This window comes from Bubalus kerabau, chromosome 6 (genome assembly GCF_029407905.1).
Source record: "Bubalus kerabau isolate K-KA32 ecotype Philippines breed swamp buffalo chromosome 6, PCC_UOA_SB_1v2, whole genome shotgun sequence".
Classification (NCBI taxonomy): Eukaryota; Metazoa; Chordata; class Mammalia; order Artiodactyla; family Bovidae; genus Bubalus; species Bubalus kerabau.
In genome coordinates, this window is record NC_073629.1 from 22,507,021 (window position 1) to 22,526,460 (window position 19,440).

Below are 19,440 nucleotides of genomic sequence, written 5' to 3' on the forward strand. Positions count from 1 at the left end.
CACTGTGTGTGTGTTTAATATTACAGTTTAACAAAGTAAAGAACAGGTGCAGATTTTTGAAAATGGGATAAAAAGCTTAGGAAGAAGTTTTTCTGTCGGGGACGTTCAAACACAGCTTTAGCTGACTTCTCGGTGGGAACTGATACATCTAATAGATGATTAATCTAGTTGATTTAAGGTTCTTTCTCCTGCCAAGATTTGATGAGGGTAGAATATAATGATGGTTCTAAAACAGGATCAGCAAAGTTGAAAAAAAGACAGGTCACACTCTTTCTGGTGTACTCTGGGTGGTAGGGAGAAGGAATGTCAGCACAGAATTTGGATTTTCTCCTACTCCTTTATTCTTCCAATCCCCTCAGATCTTTGGAGGAAGACTTTTCTTCTGGGTCACTATCTCTTCATGGTGCTCTCGATGTATGACTCCAGCAGGAAGATGGTTTCATCCACCTGGATCTCACAGGCATCCAACCTGAGTGAAAAAAATGAAAGCATTTGTCCAGACTGAACATTTATCAGCACATTTAAGATTAGAGGCTGGACTGGTTACCCTCAAAAGTACTGGGCAGAAAGCAAGAGAACTAATAGCTCATTCTCCCATTGACCAAGCATCTCGTATGTGCTAGGCACTATGGAAATTGCTGAGGGTTCAAAAAACAACACCTCTGTCCCAGGAGAAGTTATAGTCTAATTTGCAAGGAGGAAAAAGCACATGTTAAATGCACAGGTGTAAAAAGGACTTGAGTGAGTGAGTGAAGTCGCTCAGTCATGTCCAACTCTTTGCGACCCCATAGACGGTAGCCTATCAGGTTCCTCCGTCCATGGAATTTTCCAGGCAAGAGTACTGGAGTGGGTTGCCATTTCCTTCTCCAGAGGATCTTCCTGACCCAGGGATTGAACCCGAGTCTCCCGCATTGTAGGCAGAAGCTTTACCGTCTGAGCCACCAGGGAAGCCCTACAGAAACTAAAGGTAACAGAAATTCTAAATAAAGCTGAGGTGAGTGGAGGAGGAACAGAACATCTTGAAATAAGATGTATCCAGTCAGGCTTCTTTACTAAAAGTAGTTCCTGTGTTTTAGAAAATATGATTTGCCCTGCAGTATGTTTAAATGTATTTTAAAATAGAAGCTGAGAGTGGCTGAGGCTGAAAGTAATTAGGGATAGAAGGGAATACCGCTTCTACTCTGATAATACTGATGAAAATCATCTATGAAAAACCCATACTGAGCGTCATACTTGGTGGAGAATGACTGAAAACTTTCTCCCTATGATTAGGAACAAGACAAGGATGCCTGCTTTTTACTTCCATTCAACATTTCATTGGAAGTTCTAGTCTGGAAATTAGGCAAGAAAAACAAAAGGCATCTAGATTGAAAAGGAAGAAGTAAAGCTATTTCTAATTCACGGATGACATAATCCTATAGACAGAAACATCTCAAAGGATCCACAAAAAACTTACCACATCAAGTAAATGAATTGGCAAAATTGCAGGATATAAAACCAAAACACAAAAATCAGTTCTATTTCCATACACTGGCAATGAACAATTCAAAAGTGAAATTTAAGAAAATACTAAAACAGTATCAAAAAAGAATAAACAGGAATAAATTTAACCAAAAAAACTATAAGACTTGAATACTGAAAACATCATTGAAAGAGATTAAGGAAGAACTAAGTAAATGGAAAGACCTTTCATATTCATGGGTTGGAAGATTTAGTATCATTAACATGGCAATCTTCCCCAGATTCAAAGCAATCTCTATGAAGGTCTATGGTGAGGAGTGAAAGGAAATGAGGGAGAAGACCATGAAAGGACTTATATGTTACACCAAGGAGGCTGGTCTTTACGCTGTAAACAAGAAGTCAATAAAGCATGTAAAGTAGAAGAGTGCTATCATCAATCCCTTTAAAGAAACTAACTTTGAAAGCATTATAAGAAATGGTTTGAAGAGGGAGGTGACTGCAAAGGTCTGGGGAAAAGGTGAGAAGGGCGTGCATGGAGAGCAAGACGAAAGGCCAGATTTGGGACATGCTGCTGAAGTAACATCAAGAATCGTGGTGAACATGACATAGAGAGAGAGAGAGAGAGGAAAGAGAGGAGAGGAGAGAGAGAGGTGAGGGAGGAGAAGCTGAGAATATCTTCAGAAATTTGAGCTTAGGAAAATAGGTGGATTAAATTCTGTTGATTGAGGTGAGGAGGAAGATAGTTTCAGTTTGCTCATGTTAAGTGTGAGGGGTGGCAGGACATCAAAATGGATTTGTTTGGAGGGCATTTTGAAACGTAGCTTTGAAGTCTGTGAGGCTTACTTGTTGACATTGCGCTTCAGGGTCTCTAGCTGCTGGCGTTCGGGGGCTGTGATCATCTCCTCTATTTCCTGGAGCTGCGCCTCCTCTGCACCTGTAGCCTGCATCGATGCAATGATGGCTTCTACCCGCTGAGACTTCTCTAGTAGACGCCTGTCAGAACAATATAACTCTGAGGCATGTCCCCTAGCCCTGGAGATTCTTTCATCCCACAGACCTGGGGCATAACTCCCCCTTGACCACGTTCCTGGTCAAAGTGGACAATGTCACTCTCTAAGGATGTTTCCTACAAGTTTAATTAGAAATGTGACTTTATTCCTGAAACTCTTGCTGCTTCTCACTTGTACTTAAAAGTTTGGTGCCAGTTTATATGTTGCCCATAAATTTAATCTGCAGAACTATTTCACTGGGGATATCTGACAAGTGTATACAAATGCATGATTATGCCAACCTAAGCCAATAATTCAGTGCAACCAGACAGGTTATTATCTCTATTGGTTTCCATTTCTATAGGAAATTTCCCCGTAAGCTTTTTGGCCTTGAAATATGTAATTACTCAGTTGAAAATGTTACTCACTTGTTTTCTTTGGTTTCAAATTGTCTCCTTTCTATTAAGTTGGCTACACTCTGAGGAGAGAGAAGAAATGCAGAGTTCTTTCTGTATAAGTAGCTCAGGCACAACAGCTAAAGGGGGCGTGAGGGTGAGACATGTCTGCAGAGGGAATGGGGGGAGTTACCTTGTAGCACCTGTGCAGCAACATTCGGGCAGCTGACAGGATGTTCACAGTATATAAATAGAAGGTCCGGGATGGGGCATGGTCTGGTGTTTTGGGAATTTCCTATTTGTTCACAGAAAGAAAAATAAGAGACATTCTACTTTCCTTCAGAACTGGCAAAGTAAATACCTGTGCCATCTGGAGTTACTAAGCCCTTTCTTTCACCTATATTCCCTCTTCCCCAGTCATATAGCATCTGTGTTTATAGCATAATCAGCCATATGGAGGGCCAGGACGTCCTGTTTTTCTCTTGATTGTCAACATCCTGAGTGGGGAAGAAAGAGAAGGCACTTAACATTTACTGAGCAACTCTTATGTGCCAAGCAGACTGTATTTGATTTTTACAACAAACTATATTATTTCTGTTACCTCCATCTATTACCATTTTGTAGGTGGGAAAAAGGACGGTAGGGAATTTGCTTAGTGTAACTGGGTGATAGGCAGAGCTGTGATTCTGATTCCAAAATCCATTCTATCTTACTTCCTTTTAGGGTAGAGTACATAGCTCTGCATGCAGTGAGGACCCAACAGATGCTATTGATAGACTGACCGGTAATAAACTTAAGACTTGAGGAAAGGATAAATCATAGGAACAAGGAGCTAAAGAAAAAAAGGTACGGTGATTCTGGGGTGATTTCTTGGCTCTGCCTCTTTTTTACAAGGCCAGATAAAGCTCCACAGTTATCTTGCAAGTGCTTGGTATGTCTTTGTCAATCTTTTTTTCCTTCTGTCTCAAAGATGGATACAGAGTTTGTTTGAGGTTCAGAATATTTGCTTCAGCAATTTCTCTCATCCATCAACTCTGCTGGTTGGCAATTATTGTTACCTGCAGTGATATGAAATTTTCTGAGAGCATCTTATAAAGCATATCCTTTGCCTCCTTTGCTGGAATCATTGCAAAGTCTTCTACCTGCTTCTGCTCCAGGTGTTTCTTTTGTAAAACTAGACGGAATATTCTGGCACAGCGAGATCCAAATCTGGAAAGGAATAAAGGAAGCAAATGGCATGCCAACATAAATTAGCTTTAGTTCTTAGTCACAGAGGGTTGTTTAGTGTCTATGTGTGGAGAGGAACAGCAATCAGAGAATCCTTCCTAATTCCATAGATCAATGACAATACTGCTAATCATAAGAGAGTCACCAACTGCTGACTCGAATGCCTCAGTTCCTACATTTGTAAGGAAAGGTGTTAGGAAGGCTGATGAATTGGCATCCCTGGGAATTAAGCAGCAGGGTATTTAGGGTAAAGAGCAGTAATAGATGGGATCCATAGTAGTCCAGTGGAAAATGGGGCAAGATGTGCCAGGTGTGCCTATACTGGTCGGTTACCTAATGATCAAATGACTTGTTCAAATGGGGTGTGGAAAGGAACTACCTGACCCCCAACCCTTTCAGGGTAACCGCCTTACCTCTCTTGTACGACAGACTCCAGAGTGGCCGTGGCTAGAGATCCTAGAGCCTTATGCAGGTCTTTATGTAGAGGGTAAAGGTCACTCCATAATGTCTTGGCCTGGATATTGTGCTCTTAGTTTTATTTCCGAGTATTTAATTTAAAATTTAAATACCGTTTTGTTTTTCACATTAGTCTCATTTATGTTATGTAAGTATTTCAAAACCTTAATTAACTAAAGGTGCTTAAGTCAGGGTTTTGCTTAACTAAAATTTAGTTGGTTAAAAGTCTGTTTTTCTTCTTTATCATTAGTGTTTTAGTTCAATTTTCTAACTTACTTAGTATACTATATGCGTGTGTTAGTCGCTCAGTCGTGTCCAACTCTTTGCAACCCCATGGACTGTAGCCCACCAGGCTCTTCTGATTGTGGAATTCTCCAGGCAAGAATACTGGAGTGGGTTGCCATTCCCTTCCCCACTTAGTATACTAAATATCATCAAATCTTTCCTAAAGTCACGCTTCTGTTTCATAGTTCAGGCTGCCTGACTATTAAGGAAATAACCACCCATAAGGATACTGATGACATACATTCCTCCACCACTGTCGCCAGACTTTCCAACAAACTCTAGCTATTAAAAAAAGAGAGAGAGAACTTGTGTTATCAGAATGGAAAGTCCAGTGATTCTGTTTCCAGAAGAGCAAATCTGGTTGAGTTGGTAGGAGGAAGCTCTCCCATCAGGCAATGGTAGAGAAATTGTCTGAGCTGGCTAGGTAGAGAATGAAGCTGCAGAAGACTGCTACCAGTTATCAGCGGCAGAAATTAATCCTAAACACAATAGAAAAAAAAAAGAAAAAAGAAAAAAAAAAAAAGACTTACTGGATCATCTGCCAGCAGAGTGAGATACTGATCAAGAACTTGCTTAGAGATGTTATAGCCAACAGGTAGGGATCTGAAGATCTATGGAGCAAAAAGACACAGTGAAAATGAGTTTGGGAACTTAGAACTGGTGACATTGCTGAAATAAAGATGTTTTAATTTTAGATATCACAAATGTAAAAATGTCCCAAAGCACAGCAGCATTGTTGGTAAGAGTAAAAAACTGGAAAGAATTCACATGTCCAATAATAAGGAGTTCATTAAAATACAGTACAGCATGGCCACATTAAGTGGAATGTGATATGGCCATTATAAAGAATGAGATAGATCATGAAAAGGAAGTTTATATATACTGTCATATGAGAGAAGCAAGTTTAGAACAGTTTGCAGAGTATAATCCCTTTTAAAATTTTTGTTAAAAAATATACATATACCTACATTTAAGTGAGACTATATATAAGAAGTCTGAATAAAGATATGTATCAAACTACTGACAAAGACCTCTGGGGTTGGGATTATGCAAAACTACATATGTATTTAAACTAGAGTATGTTACATACAAGAAGCACAGATCGTAAGGATTCAGTTTGATGAGTGTTGATAATTTTATATACCCATGTAACTGCCATCTACAAGATACAGCACTTGCCTGCCATTTCTGAAAGTTTGCGGAACTACAACTTTGAAAAACTATACATTTCTAGGGACTTCCCTGGTGGTCCAGTGGCTGAGACTCTGTGCTCCCAAAGCAGGGTGCCCACGTTCGATCCCTGGTCAGGGAACTAGATCCCACATGCTGCGACTAAGAGTGTGCATGCTGTAGCGAAAGATCCTGCATGCTGCAACAGAGATCAAAGATCCCACCTGTGGCAACTAAGACCTGGTGCAGCTAAACAAAGAAATCTTAAAAAAGAACTATAGATCTCTAAATACAGGTCATATAATTATTTTTGTCATCAGAAAAACATTTGTATTTAAATTTTTGTTATATAATAACTTAAAAAATTTAAACACTGTAAAAATACAACTATATTTAATATGAATAAATATCGGTATGGTTAAAAAGTAATATAAAGTATTCAATATATTAAATATTTTTTTATTCAAAACTTAATAAACAAAACATTAAAAAATTAAAATATATATAATATACTGAAAAAACAAATACAAGCAGCCAAATAATATCCTGAGCACTAAGGCTCAGATTCTAAACAGTGAATACTTAGAACAATTAAGAGTAATCTGTACCATATATGTATATACGACGAAATACTACTCAGCCATGGATTAACCTAGAGGTTATCACACTAAGTAGAGTAAATCAGAAAGAGAAAGACAAATACTACACAGTATCATTTATATGTGGAATCTAAAATATGACACAAATGAACTTATCTACAAAAAAGAAACAGACTTACAGAGAACAGACTTGTAGTTGCCAAGAGGGAGGTGGGTAGGGGAGGGTTTGGATTGGGAGTTTGGGATAAGCAGATGCAAACTATTACATATAGAATGAATGAACAACAAGGTTTGCTGTATAGCACAGGGAACTATATTCAGTATCCTGTGATAAACCAATAAGCAAAAGAACATGAAAAAGCAAAGAATGTGTGTGTGTGTATATATATATAGATATAAAACTGAACCACTTTGCTGTACAGCAGAAATTAATGCAACATTGTAAATCAACTGTACTTCAATAAAATATATTCAAAATGAAAAAAAAAAAAAAGAATTGCTTGTACTTTGACTAAAACAGTGGTTTAGGTTTTTAAAGGTTGAATTCCCAAGAGACCAAATATTTCGGTACCTACCACCTGGGGCTAATCACTGTCCCACCTCAAACGGCAAAAACCCTTTCTTTCAAGGTCCAGACCTTAACCTAATCCCAGGCTCTACGTATAATAATTATAACATCCAAGAGTCTGTCAGAAAACTAGTATAAGCAGCATGAAGCTCACCTCGTTGGAAGACAATGGCTGGGTGAAGGGGGCACCAGAGGGAGTGGTGACCTCACTCATCCGGAGCATGGTCCTCACGATCTCACTACTGGTCTAGGTTTGAACAGTGAACTGGAATTCAGAATTCAGTCTGCTGTGTGGGCTCTGGCTATATGCCAGTGGCCACATCTGGTAAACAGTGTAATGTTCCTGATAGCCACTGTCCCACCCACTTAGATATCACCTGGTCCATCCTGTTGGCAACTGCGCTGACAATGGCTTGGTCACGGAAGTGCTGGTGGAATCTGTCAAGGTTGGCCTGCCAATAAATCCCATCATCTGGAATGGGCTGAGGAGGAGAAAAGTATTAGAAAGAAACATTTAGATACAATGAAGTTTTCTAGCGAAGAGTTTGGATTTCACTGTTTCTTTTCCTATACAGTAGTGACTAAATTGGTTGGAGGAAAAAACCATTCAATTGTGTGGATTTAGTGAAGTGAAGGTTGCTCAGTTGTGTCTGACTCTGCGACCCCATGGACTATACAGTCCATGGAATTCTCCAGGCCAGAATACTGCAGTGGGTAGCCTTTCCCTTCTCCAGGGGATCCTCCCAACCCAGGGATCAAACCCAAGTCTCCCACATTGCAGGCAGATTCTTTACCAGCTGAGCCTCAAGGGAAGCCCAATTAGAGGTCTACTTTTCTTTATCCTGTTATTACCTTATTTTAGGCTCTAATGTTGACTCACCTGAATGACTATAAGTAGCCTCCTAACTAATTTTCATTTTTTTTTTTAATGAACACTATAAAAGAGGATAGTTTTCCATTTTTAATCTTTTTCTTTTTGCACTGTTCTCCCCATTTCTCATAGAGCTGTGCTTTTCCAGCTTTTGGGGTACAGTCCCCCTGAAGAATCTGAAAAAAGCTATGAGTACTCTATAGGAAAATGTACTTATGAACAAGTACAGGTAGACTCTCTGAAATGCATCCATGAAGTTGTACAAGTTATGAACCACTGTACTATAGTAACATTTCTAAAACTTAAATCTAGCTACTTCATTCACCTGTCTAAAATTCATCAACTCCCCCTTATCTTCAGGGTGAAGTGTAAACCTCTTAGTCGATCAAAAAATATTTATTGATGTTATGCTAGTATTCTAGATACCAGGGTCAAGATATTGTCCTCAAAGAGTTATAGTCTATTGGGAGTACAAATAATAAATAATTTTATCTACCTTTAAATGCTGTGAAGATGAAATGGGAAAATGTGGTAGAGAATGGAGTAGAGAGTGGGCAATGGTGCTTGAGTTCTTAAAAAACAGCATTTGAACTGAGATCGGAATGATGAAAAAGAGGCAACTACATGAGGATCTGAGGGAAAGTATTTGAAGCAGAAGAAATCCTAGGGACGAAAGCCAAAAGGCTAGCAAGAGCACATATGACATGTTTGAGGGACGGAAGGAAGAGCTGAGATTGGAGAGCCTTGTCTCCAGCAGATCATGCCAAGACTTAGTTTATGTAAGGGATAATAATCCATGGTAAAGATCTGGTTTTCTTTTAAGAGTAATGGGAAGTTATTAAAGGAGTCAAAAACCAGTGATGGGTTTTTTTTTTAAAAGAACAATTTAGCAAGTCATTTTGGCTCTTATGTAGGTATGAATGTAGGCAGGGAGACCGCTTAGGAGAGTGTTGGTGAAGTCTTGACCACAGTGATAGTGGTGTGGACTAAGGTGACTGGGAATGGTAAGAAACAGTCAGATATGAATTGATTGTAGAAATTCGGTTGACAGGTTTTACTGTGAGGTCAGATGGCTCCCAGGACTTTGGTCTAAGCAAATGGTATCCTAGGTGGTTGGTCTTGGTGATGTGACTAAGATGAGGAAAGTGTAGGAGGGAGTAGATAGCTAGGAATGAGAAATAATGAGAAATCAATTACTCTGTTTTAGTCATACTACTTTTGGGATGCTTATTAGACATCTTTATAGGGATGCTGAGAAGGCATTTGAATGTAAGAGCTCAGGTCTACACATATCTTTCTAGACTCATTTGTGACCACTTATCCCTGTGGGTCTCTACAGTCCAGCCACAGTGATCAGTTTAAACTTTTTCTAGGCCCTTTATTTGTGCATAAGCTACTACCTCTGTCCAATGAGGTTAAGCCTCAGAAGGGAGACAGTAATGGACAGTATAGAGATAGTAATGGAGTGCCCTCTTTGTTAGTCTGTCCCTGGCCAACATTTGATCAAGTTCATAATCCCACTACTTCTCAACCCAAGAACCTTGAAGCTCTTCAGGGCTTGGTATCTCAGTGCTCTTCCTGGCTGGCCTCAGGGTGAGGACTCCAAGTCCAGAAGCATCATTACCTCTTTGTTATCTGTGGTCTGTTTTGGTCTCTTGGCCTTGGGTTCCCCAGTAGCATCTTCGTCAGACGATCTCCTCCTTTTACCTTTCCCTGCCAAACAGAACAGGCGCACTGATAGGCTACATCTCCTATGATGACAGGAAATTGTGGAAGGTGACAGGTGTCACTATCCCAAAGACATCTGTAGTGGCCTCTAGGCAAGAGATGTTGAGGAGACGGAGGAACTACAAGAAATTCAAGTTAATGATGAAGTCATCTGAAACTCAACATGTTCAAAAAGAAACTCATAGTCTCTCTCCCTCAAACTGCTCCTGTTTCAAGGCTTCCTTTCACAGTGAATGGTACGCTCATCCTTCCATGTATGCCAGCCAGATGTCATTCTTGATTTCTGTTTTCCTCATCCCTTCTATGCCTAATTATTCACTGGTTTGTCTACATTTACCTTTGCCCCCTCCTTTCTGCAGACAGAAACATATTTTTAAAATGCAAATTAGATGATGTTACTTCCTCTAAAATCCTTTAGTAGTTTTCCTTCACATCTAGGATAAAGAACAAGTGCTCTATGAGATCTTGCATGATCTATTCCCCGCCTATCTCTCTAACCTTATCGTATGGCTCTCTTTCCTTTGCTCTCTATGCTTTAACTACACTGATCTTTTAATTCCTCAAATATACTGTTTCTTCTCTCATTACATACAATTCCTTTTGCCAAAAATGCTGATCCTCTGTACCTCTTCATACCTTACGTCACTGACTGGCTCCTACTTCTGCTTCAAATCTTGGTTCAAATGCCATTTTCTCAAAGAAGCATGTGCCCTAAACTCCCAGGTAAATCTGGTCCCCTGTTATATATTTTCATAACACTCCTAACACACTTTTCATACTTTCCCTTCACAGTACTGATCACAGTTTGTTAGTTATATATCCATGAGACTACCTGATTAATGCGAGCTTCCTATACTAGACTCAAGCTCCATAAGGGCAGGGACCATAATGTTTTTTTCATCACTTTATACCACAGTATCTGGCATAGAGCAAATCCTTGGTAATTGCTTCATTGATTAAGTCATTCATTTAACAATCACTATGAAACTTTCATGAAAGAATCGACAATCGGGGCAAGTCACAGATCTCGGGGTCAAAATTCCTTACCTATCAAGCTCAGTTTAGGAACCAGGTACATGTCCTTTTCACTGATGACAAGAGTGGGGGCAGGTGGTGGTGGCCCAGTATCTGAATTCTCAGTGGCAGGCACCAAGGGGCAACGCTGCACAAAGTGTGTGTCCACTAGTCGCACAAATGTGTTTGATACCTCAGCATAGTCCATGGTCTTGCCATCTGTATGACAGGAGGAAACAGGCAAATGAGATGGCCTCAGGTAGCTAAGGGTTCACTCCTGCATCTAGTCAACCTACGCTTTTGTTAACAGCTGTGGATACAGTACTGACCCTCCATAGTCTCTGTGAGCCTATCTGCTACTTTCTTCACGACAGCTGACATTGTCATTTTGCCATTCAACAACAGCTCCTCAACAATCAGCTCTCCAGTGTCACTGTACAGTGTTTTGGCGGTATAGATGTACCGGGGATACCTAAGCATTCGCAACACCCGGTTGCACTGGGCTTCATACTCCACCACTCCACGTTTGTGCACTTGATATATCACCAAGTTGTGCTGGATGAGGACACAAAGGGCTTTTTTAACCTAGAGAGGATATAAAAGAAAGAGAAGAAAAGTCTGAAGATGCAGTTCATTATTGCTGGCAAGTTTTGTCTAACAGTTTCCTAAACATCAAGAGACAGCTGCAAATTGCTCTCTCTCTCCACTGGAATAGTTAGTAAGAATCGAATGTCAGTGGAAAAAATCAGGAAGATTCCTTACTATGATGTTCATATTTCCTCCAATCTTTATCTTTCAAAGTACAGTTTACTTCCCCTCTATTATTCTCATTCCTAAAATGCAGTACTGAGATTAATAGACTCATTATGAATAAATGAAGTATGGGATAGGAGGAGCAAAGATTTGCCTAAGAAGCCACAAGGAGCCAGAACACTTTGAGAAGCAGAACCCTGGGCCCTATGTCTCATTCTCTCTCTCCTCTCAAATAACACCCTTCTGATCCTAGGGCAGACTTTGCTCTTTTCCATTTTGTGGGGTTATCCAGTCTCTTACTCATGTCTGACTCTTTGCAACCCTATGGACTGCAGCACACGAGGCTCCTCTGTCCTTGAATAACAATATTCAAGGGTAGGTAAAAAAAATTAATGAAATGAAAGCAAATTGATGTGATCCAAACATACCTGATCCAGTGATGTTCCTGTGTCATGGGCAATAACTCTTAGGGGCTGGCTGCCAGTTCTGATTAGGTGGACTCCAATTTTTTCTACAATCTCTCCAAAATGCTCTTGCAGCAACAAAGAACACAGTTTAATTTCTGCTTGAGTCATTATGCTGAGGATTCTCAGAGCTAGGAAAAAAATAAAAGACAGTATGACAGGAAGTTTTTCTTTTATTTTGGGAACAGAATTGCTGAATGTAAATTCATGTTCTTTCTAGATGTCAATGTGACAGTAGATATACCAAAAGCCTTAAAATCTTGCATATCTTTGATGTAATTCTTTTGTTTTGGATGTTCTGTTCCAAGGGAATGACAAAAATATGTCACATTAGAATACTGATATTCTAGGAACCTAGTGATTATTTTAATAAATTATGGTATATGCATACAATGGAATTCTATGTCAACATTCACAATACAATATGTATTAGTGTAGAAAATTATTCATTAAGGGAAAGATGCAGGTTACAAAGCAAAATGTAGAGGAAAGTTCAATTATTGTGAAAACCCCCCCACATGCATGCATCGAAAAAGAAGACTGGAAACCTAGGTATATGAGATTTATCTTTATGGGATCATATATGATTCTAATTTTCTTGAAAGATTGGGTGTAGATGGTTTTGCGATCTATCACAGACCTTAGATTCTATACTTCATTGTTTCACTCCTATTGGGAGTGAACAGGCAATGACAACTTTGCAAAGTAAGTCAGGAGGTAAATGATAGCTTCTCAACAGGGTGTTTCAGATAGAGATGAAACATGTTGTTAGCAGGGCAGTATTTAATTTTGAAATTTCGATTTCTTGACTAAGTAGACACAAAAAGAAACAGACATGGTTGACTATATAATCACAAGTGCTATCAAACACTGGTTTGTTCATTTATTTCTCCCAATCCCTCAGAAGCCAACCAAGAGTATGCCTTTCAGCTTCACTATTCCCATCCACAGGTCTTTGGGGACACATCCCCAGACCCTCTGCCATCCTCGAAAAGGATTTCTAGGGAGCCTGGCTCCTGGCTCTTCACTCCCTTCCCGCTGGTTCCGGTTCCGGAGTGGATCCCCGGGTCCAGAGACAGCGCTGCCTCGTTCAGACCGCATTTTCCACTAACCTCTGGGTCAATGCAACGTAACGCCGCCGAGCTCCCCACGACTGCTTTGTGAGGTTCCCGCTGGCCGCCCGGGCAGAGGGGGAGCCCAAGGTCCTTTCGCGCAGGAGCACGGCCACCGACGAGGACCGGCGAAGAGGAAAAACGTGTGCCGATCTGCCCCAGCGTTTCGGTGGTTTCCGGGGGCGCTCTTTCCTTCTTCTCGCTGGGAGTTTGGAGGACCGGCGAGGGGTTGTTTGAGAAGCCGGCCGGCGGGCGGACTCCTTCCTGCGCCTCTTTGGTTCTGGGAGGCGGGCCGCGGGGTCAGCAGCCGCGCCACCGCCTCTGTGGGCCGGGCGGACTCACGTGACTCGCGCGGGCTCTGGAGAGGCTGGCAGCACTGAGGAAGCGGCGGCGGCGGCAGAGGAGGCGACAGCAGCCGGGAGCCAGCGGCCTGGCGAAAGACCGGCCGGCTGCCCTCTCGGACAGCCGTGGCGAAAGAGAAAAATGGCGGAGGCTTCGGCGGCCGGGGCCGGCGCGGGCTCTGCGGTTGCCGCGCACCGGTTTTTCTGCCACTTTTGCAAGGGCGAGGTCAGCCCCAAACTACCGGTAAGAACCCGGTTCCTCTGCGCTCGGGCATTGGCCCGGATTCCTCTCCCAGATGTCCTGGAATGGGGGTTAACCTTCCCACACAACCCCGATTCACCTGACATCGGTCTCTCAAGTACCCTGCTGCCCGGGCGTCTCGGCCCAGGCTCCGCAACTCTCGCTCGGATGTTCCACCTGCCCTTCACTTTCTCTCCCCTCTTGACCAGCTCCTCCCATCCCCCTCCCCCCGCGCTCCATTTTTAATAATTTTGGCCTTCTTTAGCAAGTTCTCTTCTGACACGTCGTCCGCTGTTTTCATGCACTCTTCTTCATCTTGTCTCCTTCCCACGATGACCTCTCTTTTCCTGCATTCGATATTCTTTCCGCTGTTGCCTCTCACCTTTATTCCTTTTCCACTTTTTACCAGATCCTCCCCCTTCCCTCTCCTCATTAAAGCAAAATAACGGATTGCTGAGAATTGTCCTTATTCGGTCGTCCCTAGGAAAGGAAGGAAGAAAACACGGAGAGAAAAAGAGGGTTGGAAGGTAACTGGGATGGAGAGGGGGATTTTGCTCTTCAGGGGTTTCCAATATTCTTCTGAAAGTGAAAACAGCAGTGTGCTAATGACTTGCAGACTGCCTCCGCTCCCTATCACTATTGAAGGAAATGGCTTTAGGAAGAAGGCAGAACATATTGTTTCAACTTGCTTATTTTGATTGTCATGCTGCCAGTGTCTTTAGCACCACCTGCCTTACTCACCCTTCCTCCTCTGGTTCTCTCTGTCTTTGCTTAATAAAAAAGATCTAGGACAGAATGCTGGGGACTGCATCATCTAATGTAAAATTGGTTTTCACTACTCTCTGCCAGATTTTGTTAGTCCCTAGAGAGGTAGTGCTATGGCTGTGAAAAAAAGTGCTTCTGCAGCAAGCTCGCCAGCTAAACACCCAAACCACACAGGCTTTTTTGGCTTGGACTATATCTACCACAGGGAGACCCACCAGGATGAATGTTAATCCTGCCTTTGGCCAGTCATCTTTAGCTAGTTATGATTGTTTTTCTCCTTAGAAAGTATCAGTGTTCAGCCTTAAGTCAGGGTGCCTAACAACTTTCCTCAGTGTTTACAGCGTCTCTGATAAAATCTGTAAGAAAGCCTACTAAAGTGTGTCTGTATATCTTATTTCTTAGAAACACCAGTGGAGGCCAGGGAAAAAGTGCCTAAAGGTATATAGCCTTTTTGCCTAAAAGTTGTGCTTTTTCAGGCTCTTACAGCATTTTCTTTCTTCACTATTTGCCCCACTCCCAATTTTGTAGTCATAGTTTCATCTACATGCTGTTTTAGTTTTGCTGCTTTTTGGCTGTGTCTGATTTTTGCCATACTGCTCCTCACTGCTAATCTCGATCTATCTATTTCAACTTTGTGTGTTTTGATTTGGATCCTCTCAGATAAGAAGACAAATTTCTTTTAGAAAGGAGATACGAAGAAATGAGGGGGAAATCGTGAAGGGAATTTTATTTTTTATTTTTTTCCTGGAGAAGTTTAATAACATGTATACCTCCTATATACAGGGGAGATGCCAGGGAAAACTGAATCTCTCCCTGAAATGACTGTAAAGCCATCCCTAGAAACAGAAGACTTTGGGGAAGAGGGGAAACCAGTTTTGGCAGATTATCATGCAAAACACGGTAAACAAGCATGATTGTTTGCAGATTTAAGTCAGGACTTCTCCATTGATAAGAATTGAGATTTCATTATCCTATTTCTGGTGCAAAGAGGGACAAACCCTTACAAATGGAGATTTCTCTGTTGTAAGTGTTCTTCACAAAAGGGCAATGGCTACTCAGTTTTTTTGAGATTTTAAAATGAAAATATTATTCAGTGGTATTGTTAGGTTTCAAAAAAGTCTTCATTCTAGAAGTGAATAATGATTTAGGAATTTTCTTTTTTTATTAAAAATGATTCCCTGTTTACAGTGAAAATGGTTTTAGTAAAATTTAGTGAATACTAAACTTGGATTTTATTTTTAAATTAATTAAATTTTTTGGAGAAGAAAACAGTGGCTTTATTACTTTACCAGGCAAAGGGGGATAGTAGGCTAGTGCCTCAAGAACTGTGCCCTCTTCCCTGGTGAGTTGTTGTTGCTCAGTCACTAAGTCCTGTCTACTGTTTGCGACCCTGTGGACTGCAGCACTCCAGGCTTCCCTGTCCTTCACCATTTCCTGGAGTTTGCTCAAATTCAGGTCCATTGAGTCAGTGATGCCATCCTACCATCTCATGCTCTGTTGCCCCCTTCTCGTCTTGCCCTCAGTTTTTCCTCGCATCAGGGTCTTTTCCAGTGAGTTGGCTGTTTTCATCAGGTGGCCAAATTATTGGAGTATCAGTTTCAGCATCAGTCCTTCCAAGGATATTCAGGGTGATTTCCTTTAGGATTGACTGGTTTGATCTTGCTGTCCAGGGGATTCTAAAGAGTCTTCTCTAGCACCACAGTTTGAAAGCATCAGTTCTTCTCTTAGCCTTCTTTATGGTCCAACTCTCACATCCATACATGACTACTGGGAAAACCATAGCTTTAATCATAGGGACCTTTGTTGGCAAAGTGATTTCTCTGCTTTTTAATACACTATGTTTTTCTTCCGTATTAAAGACAGAAGTCTTTCTTCTGTCACAGCTTTTCTTCTAAGGAGCAACCGTCTTTTAATTTCATGGCTGAAGTTACCATCTGTAGTGACTCTGGAGCCCAAGAAAATAAAGTCTGTCACTGTTTCCATTTTTTCCCCATCTATTTGCCATGAAATGATGGGACTGGATGCCTTGATCTTCGTTTTTTGAATGTTGAGTTTCAAGCCGGCTTTTTCCCTGGTGAGTAGGGAAAGGTTATATAGTTTCTGCTGCTGCTAAGTCGCTTCAGTTGTGTCCGACTCTGTGACATAGACAGCAGCCCACCAGGCTCCCCCGTCCCTGGGATTCTCCAGGCAAGAACACTGGAGTGGGTTGCCATTTCCTTCTCCAATGCATGAAAGTGAAAAGTGAAAGTGAAATTGCTCAGTCGTGTCCGACTCTTCGTGACCGCATGGACTGCAGTCTACCAGGCTCCTCCGTCCATGGGATTTTCCAGACAAGAGTACTGGGGTGGGGTGCCATTGCCTTCTCCGTTATATAGTTAGGCAGGGGTATATGATAAGGATCAAGGCAGTAACAGTCTTGCATTCTTCTGCAAGGTTTCAAGAGGGTGGGTTTGTGTGCAGGGTCTTAGATGGTAGGTGTTCAGGTTTCCTAATCTTGATGAGCCTCTCTGGTCCCTTAATCTTGCCTCAGGTGGTTCATTGGCTGCTCCTCCTTTGATTAGCAGTTGTTTTGCCCTGTGGAACTCAGAGAAGGTCATGGAGGCTGGAGGCTTGCCTATAAGAAATTGGGCACAAAATGGCCTCCATGTGCAGGAGCCCCACAGGACCCTGCTTGGCATCAAGCTGAGAGTGAACAGAGAAGGGTCCAGAGGCCTATGAACAAGTGCATCCAGGAAGCCACTGATAGCTTAAGAGGAAAGGAGAGGCAGATCACTTAGGCTGGGGTCTGAGTCAGGGAAGGTTTCTTGGAGGCATTCCAGCCTAGAAGAATCAAGACAAGTGGACAGTGATGGGTCAGTATATTCCAAGTGGCCAGCATGATTGGCGCTTAGGCAAAAGCAGAGTGATTCATGTGCTCTATCCTTCTTCATTCAGGTCTGCTTCGTCTTGCCAATTTTCCTCTGATTGGCATTGGGTGAATCGAGCCTTACAGCTGTCTTCTTTGCCGGCCCCAGATGAGTTAGGGAGGGGGAGGGTGAGTCCTCCTCTAAACTTGGATTTTAAAATAAAGGATTTTGATTATATGGTCTGAAGCCCTAGTATTTCAAGTTTATATTAAATATCATTGGGTAAATTGGTATTGTATTTTTTTGATCATCAGATGACAGAGGAAATACTTAAGTAACTTAAAGTTATTTTCAGAATATAGCAGAAGCTTCTGCCTCACCTGTCTATCCATTGAGAGACACTGTGAAGCCAAGACTAATGGAGTTAAGTATGGAACACTTGAGAGATGCCCCTGAGGGATCACTGGGTGGTGCCACAGAGGACTGTGTCATGCAACTGTACTCCATACTATCCTCTCCCATTTTTAAATCAAGGTCAGGGAATATTACCTTATGAGATTAAATTCTGTAGAGTCATTGAACAGGTGAGATAAATCATGCAGAGTAAACAGCTTTTAGTATTGATGAAACTAGGGTGGTTCCTAAGTGTTTTATAGAGATCAGAGTATCCAAACCCAGAGAGACCATCTCATTAAAGACTGCAGGTGTACTACTCACCTCTGAGGCTTTGCCTGAAGCAAGTAGCCAACTTCTCTCCCTCTTCCATCTCCTTATTATATCACCTTTGGACTAATAAAATGTCATCCTTATCAATAAATAATAATACCTAATTTGTTTGTTTACCAGGTACTATACAGGTCATTGTTATTGTGCTATACTTGTAATGACTGTAATACAGGAAAACTTTCTAACCACCCCATAAGAGAAGCTAAAAAGTAGGCTTCTTAAAGACTCTGTGATTCTTAAAACTCTTAAGTTCCCTGTCCTTGCTCTTTATTTTTTTTTAATTTACTTATTTATTTTTGGTTGCAGTGGTCTTTGTTGCTGTGTGTGTGCATTCTCTATTTGCGGTGAGCGGGGCCTACTCTTCGTTGGGGTGCATGGGCCTCTCATTGTGGTGGCTTGTTGCAGAGCACAGGCTCTAGGCACATGGGCCTGGTAGTAGTGGCCCAGGGGCTCAGTAGTTGTGGCAAATGGACTTTTGTTGCTCTGTGACATGGAATCTTCTTGGACTAGGGATCCAACCCATGTCCCCTGCCTTGACAGGCGAATCCACTGTACCACCAGGGAAGTCAGACCTAGAGTTTTAAAAGTGCATGATTCTTAGGAAGATCCTAGAATGGTGTCTTAAGTAGTATTAGTAGTTTTGTTGAACTGGAGGAAGGAATTAGTGATTTGAGCTGGATTTTATAGGTTTTAATTATTTAGATTTCTTAAATTCTGCTGTTGGTGACTTACCATCTAAAAAGTCTGCTTGATTATCTAGCGTCTTTCTGTGCTTTATAGCAGTTGCTTGTTAAATGTCTCTTGAAATATTCTGAGTTGAATTGTTGTTTAGCTGCTAGTTGTGTCTGACTCTTTTGTGACCCCACAGACTATAGCCTGCCAGGTTCCTCTGTCCATGGGATTTCCCAGGCAAGAATACTGACGTGGGTTGCCATTTCCTTCTCAAGGGGATCTTCCTGACCCAAGGATCGAACCTGCATCTTCTGCATTGGCAGGCAGATTCTTTACTGCTGAACCACCAGGAAGCAAGCCCTTGAGTTGAATACCCAGTAGTTCTTTTTAAAAAGTAGTGGTGTTAATGGTATGAGATCTTTATCTAAAAGGCTTTGGTGGAACAAAATGCAGGCGCTGCCATGCAAAGTTTGAACATAACACTGTCAGTAATTATATTCCCTGCAAGGAGCTAGAAGAAAGACATATGTGTTCTTATGGGTAGAAGGCTAGTTCTAGTCTTGAAATTCTGCTGATAAATTGACTTTTATGTATATCTTGGGGAAATCTTGGGATTTTTTTTTTCGGTATGAGGAAGAACAAAAACCTTAAAGTTAAACTCACCACAGGTGAAATTCCTTATATTTTTAAGGGGAAGTAACACTTTTTGGTTGCTAATACTTTTTGTTTCTTTATGTTTACTTGGCTTTTTATGACC

At 41.5% G+C, this 19,440-nt stretch overlaps 2 protein-coding genes across 3 annotated transcripts in view; one reads left to right on the plus strand and one right to left on the minus strand.

Moving 5' to 3' along the window:
- Positions 1 to 317: 317 nt before the first annotated feature.
- POLR3C (RNA polymerase III subunit C) lies at positions 318 to 13,234 on the minus strand. The gene is made up of 15 exons (XM_055584525.1): positions 13,093 to 13,234; positions 11,945 to 12,111; positions 11,093 to 11,348; positions 10,797 to 10,982; positions 9,646 to 9,734; positions 7,528 to 7,632; positions 7,305 to 7,397; positions 5,344 to 5,424; positions 5,044 to 5,095; positions 4,486 to 4,546; positions 3,904 to 4,054; positions 3,039 to 3,140; positions 2,879 to 2,928; positions 2,305 to 2,454; positions 318 to 469 (listed from the first exon to the last, which is right to left on the minus strand). The coding sequence occupies exons 2-15, from the start codon at positions 12,089 to 12,091 to the stop codon at positions 391 to 393; spliced, it is 1,602 nt and encodes a 533-aa protein (XP_055440500.1). The 5' UTR covers positions 12,092 to 12,111; positions 13,093 to 13,234; the 3' UTR covers positions 318 to 390.
- Positions 13,235 to 13,542: 308 nt separating this feature from the next.
- Positions 13,543 to 19,440, plus strand: part of RNF115 (ring finger protein 115) — a 59,495-nt gene continuing 53,597 nt past the window's right edge. The window contains exon 1 of one of the 2 annotated variants that reach the window (XM_055584533.1): positions 13,543 to 13,677. In XM_055584533.1, the coding sequence (XP_055440508.1) occupies positions 13,576 to 13,677 (102 nt within the window). In that variant the 5' untranslated portion in view covers positions 13,543 to 13,575. The remainder of the gene's footprint in view (positions 13,678 to 19,440) is intronic. The other variant, XM_055584534.1, reaches the window with a different exon arrangement.

Excerpts from the sequence above, each read along its gene's own strand:
- POLR3C (XM_055584525.1), bottom strand. The coding sequence starts at position 12,091 with ATGACTCAAGCAGAAATTAAACTGTGTTCTTTGTTGCTGCAAGAGCAT. Across the intron at positions 5,425-7,304 it reads AGCCATTGTCTTCCAACGAG|ATCTTCAGATCCCTACCTGT; the intron begins GTGAGCTTCATG and ends TTTGCTCCATAG. Across the intron at positions 4,547-5,043 it reads TGGAGGAATGTATGTCATCA|ACCTGCATAAGGCTCTAGGA; the intron begins GTATCCTTATGG and ends CTCTACATAAAG.